Below are 12,509 nucleotides of genomic sequence, written 5' to 3' on the forward strand. Positions count from 1 at the left end.
TGTAAGAAGCTGTGCACTGATGAAATGCTAATCAGCCTCTCTAATCTGTGTTTGATTTACACTCTGGCTGCAAAAGTCACTTGGGTGTTTAATTCTGCAGCGAATGGCAGGAAATCACTCCACCATTAAACAGCAAATTTACGCTGAATGGCAAACATCAAGCATTGGACAGACAGAGCGCGCGCACACACACACACACACATGCTATTTGTTTTACTATCCTTATGAGGGCCTTCCAATGACATATTCCACTGCCTAATAATGCATCTAATTAATGGTATGCTACACCTAAATCTACTTAACCTCAGTAACCAAAATGAAAACTTTTGGCTCTTTTATTTTTTCATTTTAAAAACGGTTTTCTTTGTGGGGACCAGCCAAATGTCCCTACAAGGTCAAAACGGTCAGAATTACTATACTTGTTTGGCATTTGGATCCCACCAATGGTGACACCCCCCCCCAAACACACACACACACACACACACACACACACACAGAGTGACACTGTCTGTGTGACTCTCTCAGACACTTTCTCTCTCTCACTCTCTGTGAAGCTCTCTCTCTCTCTCTCTCTCTCTCCCCCCCATACAAACCACAAATGCAGTGAAATATTTTAATACTTCAGAAAATTGCTGGTCATCATGCATGACCGCACTGAAAAATTCTATACACACACACACACACACACACACACACTCTCTCTCTCTCTCTCACCAAATCCAGGAATGTCTTCTGAATGGAAAATCACTCAAGTGGATCATCCTCCTCTCTCTCACCCTGTAAGGACTGCCACGCTTCATGAGGTCACAGGTGCTCTATATCTGTGTGACCTGAGTAAAATGCCTCCTTCTGTCAGATACCCTGCTCTGAAATCATGCTGTAGTGTGCAGCTCAACACCACACATCCACACAATGAAAAACTCATAAAACTTGAGCTGGTTTACTTAAAAAGGCAATCCACTGCAAATCTTTATAAAATTATCCCTTTCCTCCTCCCATAAACCACAATGAGAAATACCAAACCCCTGACTGGAACTACGCTATCATATGACGTAAAATAGCGGTCCCCATAACACAGTTTCTACGCTGTTGCTCTGGCAGAGACCCGAGCGAATTCCTGCTGCATGTCCCAGTGACGATATCACCGCTTTGTTTTTTCCTGTCGCCAGTCATTTTTTCCCCTTGCAGCCCCGAGAGCAGACACACGAGTTCACCAGGGCCATGACGAAGCACTTCCTCCACTCGGCCTCCTCTTCCCCTGCCTGCTAATGTGTGTATGTGTATGTGTGTGTGTGTGCGCGCCTTTACGTGCGAGGTAAACAAACTGCAGAGCTTTGCGAGGCCAAAAAAGAGGAAAAAGAGCTCACTTCACTTTTCCTGGCGTCATGCGGTCAACCTATTGACCCACTAATGAGACTGAATGCTGACCTCTGGCTCTTTCGGATTGCTGATCCTCTCAGGACTCTGCTCTTACCTCAGCAGAGACATCTTGTGGAGCCTGGAAGGTACATGTGGGACATGTTTAATCCCTCTTTCCCAGTGTTGTTGCTCTTTCCCCCGGCCTCTTATTGCCCATTCTCTATTCGTGTAGCTCTCCGAAATCTAGCAGACAGAAACATCCCCTGGTCTCTTCACAGACCTTTGTCTTTCATTTCATCCAATCATCCATCTTTTCATTTCCACTCTCTTTAACACCACCTGTGCCTCTGGTTCGTGTAGACCGATATGAGCAATAAATATTAATGCATGCTCTTACACCCCTTATGCATTCCATTAAATAACACTGGAACAAAAGCTGTAATATCACATGCTGCTATTTCTGAAATGACAATGATTTGTTTCAGGGGCAGCATTGACCTGCAGTTAGTAAGAAGGATGTTCTTCATCAGAAATCACATTTCTGAAGGAGCTACATGGTGCAAGTCTACAGAACTGCCAGCATGGTAAAATCCTAAGTGTAGGATTTAATAACCGTGTTGATCATACTAACTGCATGGTAAATTAGTTTGAGCAACATTTGATTGATTGATTATTGTGATTTCCATCATTGAGTGTATAAGAGAACTGTGACCTGGCGTCTCACTCAACCAAACAACTTTTTGAAAGGACTGTATTTTGTCAGGGACACCATAATATATAAATAAAAAAATCATCACCTGTGCCAGAGTTACAGAACTTGGCAGCCATTTTCATTAACGGTAATTAGACATTCCATTTACGACATACTATCAGATGATCCCTGCAAGTCAGATATGTAGTGATTTTGACTCAGGAGCATTACCCATTCATCTGCTGCGAACAGATTTGGCAAAAAGGATAATTTCGTTGGCGTATAACAGCAGAGCCTATTGCATTATCCAAATCCTCCTCCACATAATGGCGTTTCCCCACAGTAGAACACAGCAGATGGAGATTTAAAATATCAATGATCCGCAACTGCAGGCGATTTCGGTCAGCCCTCGGCGCGCGCTGCTTCGCTCATTAATTTGCTAGAGCACGAGCCAAAGCAAGCATGGCCGGGTGGAGAGCGGCTCACGCTGCAGCATGCCTGGATGGGCAAACGGATGTGTGCTGTTGAGCAGAAGAGCAGCCTTATAACGGTGTGGAAAAACTTGACCCTTTTTAGATACCAGAGTTAAAGAGCAGTATGTCTGAGTCAAAAAATACAAAACATTCTTTACGATATTTTTTTTTTCATTTGTTTTAATAATAAAAAATTTTCCAGGACATCTTCATGACTTACCTGATGCAACCTGATGTGTTGCTCACAGAAGGTCTCAGAGCAATAACATTAGACTCAGAACAATGATAATAAAGTCAACTATAGAATATTTAAATAAATAAATAAATAAATAAAGCAAATATTAAATATTTTATGTAAATACTGTAATAATGTTTTGATACCCAAGAATTCCAGTGTCAAAGAATATTCTCAAATAATGGCAAAATAAATGCATTTAGGTAGACTGACTCGAATTGGTGATAGAATGTAGATAACTTAGTGTGTGTGTGTGTGTGTGTGTGTGTGTGTGTTTGGATCTCAGCTGAGAAGAAAGGAGCTCAGGGGTTTAATGGCCTGACTTTGCACTATTCCAGAATCTCAGTAATGTTTCCAGAACATTTTATAGAGCTCCTCATTTTAGTGATTTTCATGTGTAGATACAGAACTGGTCAATATATATAAATTTCTGCTTGCTAATTTCTAATTTCTCACTGCTGTCATCATCTAGTTGCCTTGTCTGGAATCTCATATTTCCATGCAATTCAATTCAGTTTATTTGTATAGCACTCTGGAGCTCTCCTCAATTTGGTCACTTGCCAATTTCCACCCACCAGCCAGCTCTCCCCTATTATCCAATAGCCACCAGCAGGGGAGGGTGAAGTCTAACACGTGATTCCTCTGAGACATGTGAAGCCAGCTAATCGCATCTTTTCCAACTGCTGCTCATGCTGCATCCCAAGGCAGTGTAACACTCTCTTCTGCATACGTGAGCTCACAGATGCCCCTGATTGGCTAATGTTGCCATGATTGACAAGGGAGAGTGAGTAGGCCATCCCTCCCACCCAGAGAGCACAGCCAAATTTACTGTCTTGGCTCCCGGCTACAGATGGCTGTGGCATCAACAGGATCTGAATTGGCGATCTTCTGGCGATAGGGCCATTTAATGTCGTGGAATATGCGTGACAAGTTAATTCCAGTTATCATTTACGTTATAGAAGCTATAAACGTCATTCCCTCACCAGCCCCTCTTTTTTACAATCTCTTTTAATTAGACAAAAAAGGCAGCTGTTACAATCATGTACTCTACCGATGAGGACAGGCATTAACTCTAGTCCGTCATGACATAACTGCAAACCTCTGATATGGAGACAGGAATTCATGAGGAATCAGCAGGGAGGCTCACACATGTGAGTGGAGAAGTTCAGAATGAGCATCCCACTGGGTTTCTATCTCACCCACCAGCCAGTCTCCCGGCTTCCTGAAATAGACTTTCTGCATTGCACCAGCGTTCCTTATCTGTCTCCAGTGTTTATTATGTTTTCCCTGACGCTGGCACTTCTTTCATTTAATGGCACAGGTTGCATTTCCTTTCCTTATAATAATGGTCTCACAGGTGGCATTGTCATGAAACAGGACCAGTGAGCTGGAGTATTTTAGGTAGAGCCTGAGTAGCAAACAAATGCTGTCCATAATGGACAACTTTAGCACAATGGCTCTACAGAGCGCTATAACTCCAGCTGTGTGTAATAGAATGTGTATCTGTTGTGGCATTCGCCTTCTACTGCACATCGTTTACGAGCTCAGAAAGCGACAGTGGAAGCTAAAGAGGGTTTATTTGTGGAGGAATGGCAAATGATGAATGAGTGAACAAGCAGCTGCCAGAGCTGCTTATCTTCAGAGGCTTAGCAGTGACTGTAGGGCCATATGTTTTAACAATATTTTCTATTTCGCATTTGTTTTTGTGGTAAAATCAGGACAAAATGAAGTTACTTACAGTGTAGTTACTTAAATAGCCCTAAGGTTGTGGTTAACCTACATTGTGTACAAAAAAGAGAATGTAAATGTTTATTAATACTGCACAAGACAGGATATTAATTACCAGAGTTAAATAACAAGATATTAATACTTATCTATTATTATTAATAGTTATTCATATAAGATTCAGAGGCTCTTAGTGTATATGCTTCATTACTTCCTGATGAACTAAAGATTAGTGCATGTTTAATTCATCATTATGAGAGCTTAAGATAAGTATTCATATATTGCTTATTTGTAGACCTTATAGTGTTACCACTTTTACTCCATGAGTACGTTTGGACACACTAAGTCATGTGATCATCTGCTGAAAAAGCTGAGTGGATGCTCAATAGTCCAGTTTTAACAAGTTGTACTTGACGCTGATGTCTGAGGTCTAGTGGCTAAGGATCCCGCGCCGTCATTCCGCGGCCCGGGTTCAATTCCCGGGCAGAGAACCAACCCAGCCACTGGAAGTGTACTCTCAGTGCCAGAAATGGGAGGGCTGCATCAGGAAGGGCATCCAGGATAAAACCTGTGCCAAATCAAACATGCGGACCAATCATCTGCTGTGGTGACCCCTAGTGGGAGCGGCTAAAAGAACAACTTGACGCTGATGTATTGATAGGGATGCCTTTGCCACCAGCAAGTTTAGTCCTTCTTGTTACTAATTTATATGCCAGAAATACCCTTAATAAATCTATACAATATATAAGTACCCTTAATATATCTACTTAATATACACTTCAAACAGAAAGGAAGCTATTGAAGGAGAAAACCTTTTTCAGACATTTGACCTTGCTGTGACCTTGACCCTGTTTGGATCAATTCCAAAATCTAATCAGTTCATTTGCTGGTTACAAATAATTCCATATAAATCCTACAAACATTCAACCACTGTTCTTGACATATCCTGCTAATGAGAATCTAGAAACTTGGACAGACACATGGACAGACCCAATGCAAAAATCTTAGCTAGCCATTCAGTGGCAGAGGCATAAAAATACAGAGAACAAAAACAGGCATCTGGATTGATACAACATCTAAGAAAAAGGTATTCCCACCTCACTCCCAGTGTTCCCGGGAAAGGTTCTGGATCCCCTGCAACACTGTCCAGGATCACAAGAATTGCAATAAATCCAAGAGTCCATTCTAATAGTCTGTTTTATCCGTCCTGCAAAGTTTTCTACATAACATAAAGGTCCAATATAAAATAATTTGGAAACTAGTAAAGGACTAATTAGGGCACACTTTAAATTTATTCTAAAGTGCTCAGAACAGGCTCTCAGTTTCTGGCCATTTGCCTTTCTATTGGATAATAGAGAGTGCTAAAAAGAATAAGCACTTGACCATTAAACGGTCTCTCAAAATCATGTAAGATTTGGTGCGTTTTCTGTTTTCGTTTGTGTCTAGTGCTCAGGCTCAACAGCTCTTACAAAACAACTAAACGTGGACAGAAAAGCTTCAGTGCAGGGCAAAAATCATTTTGAAATTATACAGCAAATTTCACTTTAAACGCTCGCTCAATGTAGTTTAAATGCATTTGGGAAAATAAGCTCTGAAGAGGAACAACACATTCATCAAGTGCTCCAGGCAAGCAAATCCAAGCAACTAGGGCATCAAATCAGTAGCTGTGCTCTCGCAGTGTGAGGCTAAATTATATCTAAATATCTTCCTTATGGAACACTGCAAGTTGTAATGATTAACTGATGTGTTGGATGTCATTAGATTTTCTCCCTAAAGGCATTAATCAATTACAGCTTTGTTGTTTTTTTTGTTGGCAAATCTTAAACATTATTAATACGCTAAGAAACAGCAAGACAAATTGCAGCAAATAGAACAATGTTAAGCAATAAATCCTATTAGCAGAGGGCCCAAGAGTGACCAAAACAAACTCTGTCACACCTCAGGTATCAGTACTCTGAGAAACCCAGCTGTGACATGTTCACGAGAAGGCGCAATTAGTGTCACAAAGCAATCAACCCTTCTCCTCTGTTTGATGGATTAACTGGCGGTTAGAGCAATGGGGTCTGCTGCTACAGGCTAGAGCAAGAAGTCGTCAGAGGAGCTTAAGTGCCACTTAAATTGCGAGGCTGTGAACTGTGGGAAATGATTTACAAAATAGCCTGACGCAACCTGTATTAATAATTACAACAACGTGATGAACAAACCTGGCAAAGTCTTGTCAATGTCAATGTCTATTTCTTTTAAGACTTTCAAATGTCTATTTAAACTCTGTTTTAAAATGCAATCCAAAGGGAGTTATATTTATGACGTAATATTGAATATAGAAGATTTGTAACCGTATCTCAAATGAGCAAATGAGAAAGCAAAGGACATTCGGTTCCTCCTTGGCTTTTACTTTAGATCATGAATCTTAGTGTTGTCTTCTTGCCAGGGTCAGAGGTAATCATGCTAGTTCTTCAGCTCTAGTCCTGAGCACACGCTGTCCTGTACTGTGGTACCAAATGCAACAATACTACAATTCTCAGTATGGGTTCTAGGAATACATCAATACAGATACTGGTATCGGTCGGATTCCAGTATCCAATACCATGTGATACTATGTGCTGTAAGCCTAGTGTATGTTGTTGTGCTAATGAACAGACAATTTTCACAATGGCAATCAAAGCAAAGCAGACTGCAAACTGTACTGTGCAAAGATAGCAAAAGGATGAACTACAGCATCTTGCTTCAATACAAGTAGTCTGATAAAAAAATCTTTAAGATGTTTAAATAGTATCTTTAATAGAGAGTGCAAGAGCAGCCGAGTATTTTGCACAAGTGTGGAGCAGTAATGTGGGCATGCAGAGAAACTGTCGCATGTGAGAGAGAGAGAGAGAGAGAGAGAGAGTGCGCACTTCAGTTCAGCGAGCACTGAAACACATACACTCACCAGGGTCTACACTTTGCCTGAGAGTGAAGGTACAGTTTATGGAATCATGCACCATGCTCGCTGATACTACTCGGCGCTCAGGTCAGTTGTCCTCGCGCTTTGTTGCAACAAAATATCAACAGTATTATTTTATACAAACTTATGTTTCCTTTTCAATATCAGCGGAATGTAGTCTGTAAACTTTATCAGTGATATATCTGTATTTCAATCACAATTCAATATTGAGAGCTTCAACGACACTATTGAACTGAGAAACATTTGTTAATGCTTTGTGAATTGAGAAAATCTCTATTCAAATGTGGCTTGTTTTGCTGTCAGTTTGTTGCTTGCCAGTGTTGCTGAAATCAGGGCACTGTGTTACGCACGTCCATAGAAAATGAATCGTCACTTTTCATGTTGTTGCTTGTAGTGTGAACACTAGTGTGAGGGTAATGGTGCAAACTGAAACTTGGCCACTAATTTAGAGCAAAGGGCAGTGAAGCTTTTTGTATAAAACTTACTACGTGCACAAAACCAGAACATGGAAACAAACAAAAAAGGGAGAAAGTGAGGAAGACACTAGAGATAAATATTCAAGAAAGTCATATATAATCCACCCACAATCCACCTCACGATTGGACCTACACGAATGAAAACAGGAGAATAATACATCTTATCAACCGTGCCATTTTTTCTTGAATTATTAGGTCAAAGCAATAATTAAACAGGCACTCAGACCACATACACAATCAATTCTTTTAACGTGTGTGTAAGTCCATCAGTCCTTATTTCTCCCTTTTTATGAGACTGAGCACCATTCTCCCTTAGTGAAGGAAACAAAGCAGAGATTTTGTTGAGGCAGTAAAAATAGAAGTGTTGTGTAATGTAGAAGAACAGAAGAGAAGGTTTGGAGGTTTGGATGCAGGTAGAGAGCGGGGTTGCTATAACATCAGTGAAGCGCTGCCTGCTGGATCTGAGGTAAGAGAGAGAACAGGGCAAAAGCCACCCGCTTGCTCTTCCTCCTCCACACAGCTCTTATGTGCGCTCTCGCTCGCTTGCTCGCTCGATTCTCTCTTTCTCTCTCTCTCTGCTGTAGTCAACAGAGTTGAGGTATTTTTGTGTGTTATTTGCAGAAGAGAACAACATGGAATCTTCTCTCAGAGTGTGCAGTGTCACCTTGCCAGAAATGCCACTGAAACAGTCTTCCGCTGGCAGACGATCAGAGTTCTATTCTGCTCCATGTTTGGCTGTTATGTTGAAATTACTATAGTGACTAATTATAAGACAATGATTAGACTATTGAACAACAAGAGAAATATAAATGCGTAGATGTGACACACGAAATGATTTAAACTAGTTATTTATGTAATCACCTAATCATATAATTGCTGCCCCTGTGTTCTCTGTGCTTGTGATTTTTGTGATTTTGTGATGCACATTTGGCCAAAGTCTGTTTGTCTTATTCTATTGCCGTATTTCTGACTTTAAAAGGAACAAGTTTTATGAATACATTTTGAGCGATCATGTTTTTTTGGGCTTGTTTATGTTTAGTGAGGACGACGGATAAGCTTTTGCCATATCATCCAGAAATCACAAGTTCGAATCCGGAATATGACACAGCCCAAGAAACAAAACAAAACTGGCTGTGGTCTCTGGATGGGAGAGATGGCCTGCTCTCTCTCCTCGGCAATCGGAGCAACACTAGCCAATTGTGGGCGTCTGTGAGCTCATGTATGTGGAAGAGGGCGGATAGGTAGGAACTAACTGATGGGTGGGAATCAGCCAAGGGCAAATTAGACAGAAAATGGAAGAACCATCCACCCTCCAAAAAAAAGGTTTCGTGTCAAATAGCAGCACCTAAAAGTATGCTCTGATAGGCACAAACTCACTAACAGGTGTGAAAGCACCCTGAGAGTGCGGTCATACTAACCTTGGTGAAGACCAATCAAATTTTGTCTTTAGTTTGGCTCAATTTGGCAGACACAAACACTCTACCAGTACTCGGGTGCGCATGAAAACCAAAGCGCTTTATCCTGGTGAATCTGGAGCCAATCCCGGGAACACTGGGTGCAAGACAGAAATACACACTGTATATGATGCCAGGACTTTGCACACACATCCAGGACTTTGCACGCGCGCTCACTCACACACACACACACCCGGAACCTCATTCACACCTAGGGGCAATTTAGAGTACCCAATCCGTCTAATGAGATGTTTTCAGGAGGTGGGAGGACACCAGAGAACCCATCCTTTGTTGCTGGTGGGAATACGGTTTTATGATGCTCTGCACCAAAATGACACTGTGAAAGAATTCAAAGGTATCCACATTTCATTTTTTTAATATTTATCTTTTCTGCTTTGGACCAGATTCTGGTAGGCAATACAGTGCCACATATTTGTAATAATATGACTACAGAGAATAATAAATGCATAGTCACATCTGCAGTCTTCTCACAATTCTGACACCTGCTCCAAAACCCAGGAGAGAGCTCCTGAGGGAGCAGGTTCCTCTTAGTGCTCTCTGCTGTTCTGATAAGTGCCGGATCTAATGAATCTGATACTACAAGCACATGATGAGGACGAGAGGTGGCTATTTTCATTTGCTCCCTTCCTTTCACTCAGTAGCCATTAATCACATCCTTTCCCTTCTACTGAAAGGCCACTTTCTTCTCTCTACTTTTTTTTTTATCTGGCCTTCGCACAGGGCATATCAGCAGAATCAAGGGCAGCAAAAATTAGATTAAAAACCACATTATGAACACTAGCAGAGAACTACGACCCAGTGGAGCTGAAAGAGACTTGATTAAATAACAATTGTGAAATAAAGACATATGAGGTGATGATCATGGACCAGGACGAACGGGGATCAAGGCTTATTTAACTCATGTACTAACTATACATGTACAAATCGAAGGTTCAGCTCTTTTTCAATACTGCAATGTGGCAAGGCTTTTTTTTTAAAATCACTTGATAAACCATTAGTGTTTTAACATTGGTATTTAAAACATAAACTTAGAAACCATAATACAATAATAATACAACTTAAAAAAATTATTCAGTAATATACGAGCTTATTCTCTGACAAACAATAACCACAGCAGTACAAATAATACCAAACATCATCAGCCGACCTTGAGTGGGTTTATGTAAATCCCTTTTTAAATTAAAAAAGAAAAAGAAAAAAAAAAGAGAGAGTAGTAAGACAAAGCGTACCTGATTGAGAGCCCGCCTGCTTTAGATGTGGTCTAATAGAGCAATTTGTGGGTTCTTAAATTAAATACAATACGCATGATAAATGAGATCACATGATTTTCTGAACCCACATCAAGCCACCATTCAACAGTACCCGAATAAAGAGAAACATGACATAATCTCTCTTAATTTCAGGCCATTTAAACAGATGAATGTGATCCAAAATTATTCAGATCACACATATTTGACAGTTTAAGTTCTTATAATAAGCTTAAGAAAAGTAGGGGAGGCAGTGTTGGCTGAGTGGGTGAGCATCTGAGCTAATGATTGGAAAATTTTGAGTTTTAAAATACTGAGTCTGAAAAAATGGTTTGAATCCAAGAATTGCCCGAAAGCTATTGTTTGTATACCAACTCGTATATGAACTTATGAATGGTTAGTGAGAGGTGGGGTTTGTACCAGTGGGTTTATTACAGCTATTATTACAAACTCCTTGTTAAAAATCATATAGATTTTGCTCACTATAAGGTTTACTAGGCATTTCCCCCCACTAGGCTAAATAAGGGGAAAAGGCACAGGCACAGCAGGCTAGCCTGATACTGAACTCCCACAGGGCTTTCAGAAGGCAATGCTGAAGCAGCAGATAAGAATCCCTTGATCCACATGGAGAAGACAAAAATGTCAAAAGGGAATTTGAAGCACTGCTGAATATCGATCTGTTGCCCGGGTGTGTATTGATCTACTGTCCCTCAATGGCCAGTATGCATGAATGAATCATCCTCTCAGGGGGATTTTTAATGAGTGTGTAATGTCTCGAGACAACAATCTGACAGAGTACGGTTATGGAACCATCCATCTAGCCCTTGAACAAAACGTTAAATTATGTTATTCTAGTGTCATTTTAGTTAAAGACTTGCTTAATAATACTGAGAAAGCAAGCCTAAGTGTATCAAAAGCCTTCTTTACAGACCTTATCCCCCACAATAGATTTTAGATCATTTTATTCTAATTTATTTAATTTAATTACAATAGATTACAATTACAATAGATATTGTAGATAATATCTCTTTTGTTGTTTTATTTATAGATTTCTGACTCTAATTCAGATTCACATTTTATTTTATTTGACTGCAAACAAAAAATAACTTGGTGTCACTGTGCACTTTGGCTGATACTTACTGACTTTAAATAAACCGTATAAATAAAGGTGATCTGACTTGACCTGTGTCTGCAGTAACATTTATACACTACATACCCTGCAAAATATTTACTCCTTCCAATCCAATAATGCTCCATATGCCACCCTGCGGCAGTCAGAATAAAGCATCCCTGCCAAAAAAATACCCACCACTAACAAGTACAAATGCACATTAAACAAGACAGGACAAGCCTCATTTTGCTGGACTGCCATCAACAACACAACATTTATCCCGCAAATGTCAATGGTACTGGAACTCTAAGTGGGTGCTGGAATTGAAACACTGCTGAGAAAACTGCCTTGGTGACTAGAGGTGCTGTGGCCTAGAATGTGGCATCTATTGTACACTCCATGCATAATTTCACTGGTAAATGGCATTTGGACCAGCGCCTGGAAATGATGCATCTAGAAATAAATTGGGCAAAACCAGGCAAATCTACAGGAATTCAAATAATAAACTCAACCAGATTCATATCCCATTAGCCACCATTCTGTTGCCTGTATCTATATATACTACTGTGTTTTATCATTCACTAAAAAAATAAAATGATAACAAGGTAAAATGGACAGCAAGGCAAGAAGAAAAATTACACTATTCTCAAAGATCCGATAGTCAGATAGCAAGAGACCAATATTAAAATAAACTGTAATCTTAAATTTATCTGTAAAGTTAAACACAATCTTGTAGCATCTAATCCTATTTATGATAATGTTGTGCTAAATTT

At 40.2% G+C, this 12,509-nt stretch overlaps 1 protein-coding gene across 3 annotated transcripts in view; it reads right to left on the bottom strand.

Annotated features, from left to right (window-relative positions):
- Positions 1–12,509, bottom strand: part of pde4d (phosphodiesterase 4D, cAMP-specific) — a 139,111-nt gene that overhangs the window by 71,274 nt on the left and 55,328 nt on the right. Inside the window, exon 1 of one of the 3 annotated variants that reach the window (XM_026928267.3) lies at positions 715–2,802. The exons of the other annotated variants lie outside the window; for them this stretch is intronic. Within the exon in view, the coding sequence (XP_026784068.3) occupies positions 715–800 (86 nt within the window). The 5' untranslated portion in view covers positions 801–2,802. Of the gene's footprint in view, positions 1–714; positions 2,803–12,509 lie in introns of those variants that run through there. 3 annotated transcript variants of the gene reach the window in all.

The sequence above is a fragment of the Pangasianodon hypophthalmus genome, chromosome 8 (genome assembly GCF_027358585.1).
Source record: "Pangasianodon hypophthalmus isolate fPanHyp1 chromosome 8, fPanHyp1.pri, whole genome shotgun sequence".
NCBI lineage: Eukaryota > Metazoa > Chordata > Actinopteri > Siluriformes > Pangasiidae > Pangasianodon > Pangasianodon hypophthalmus.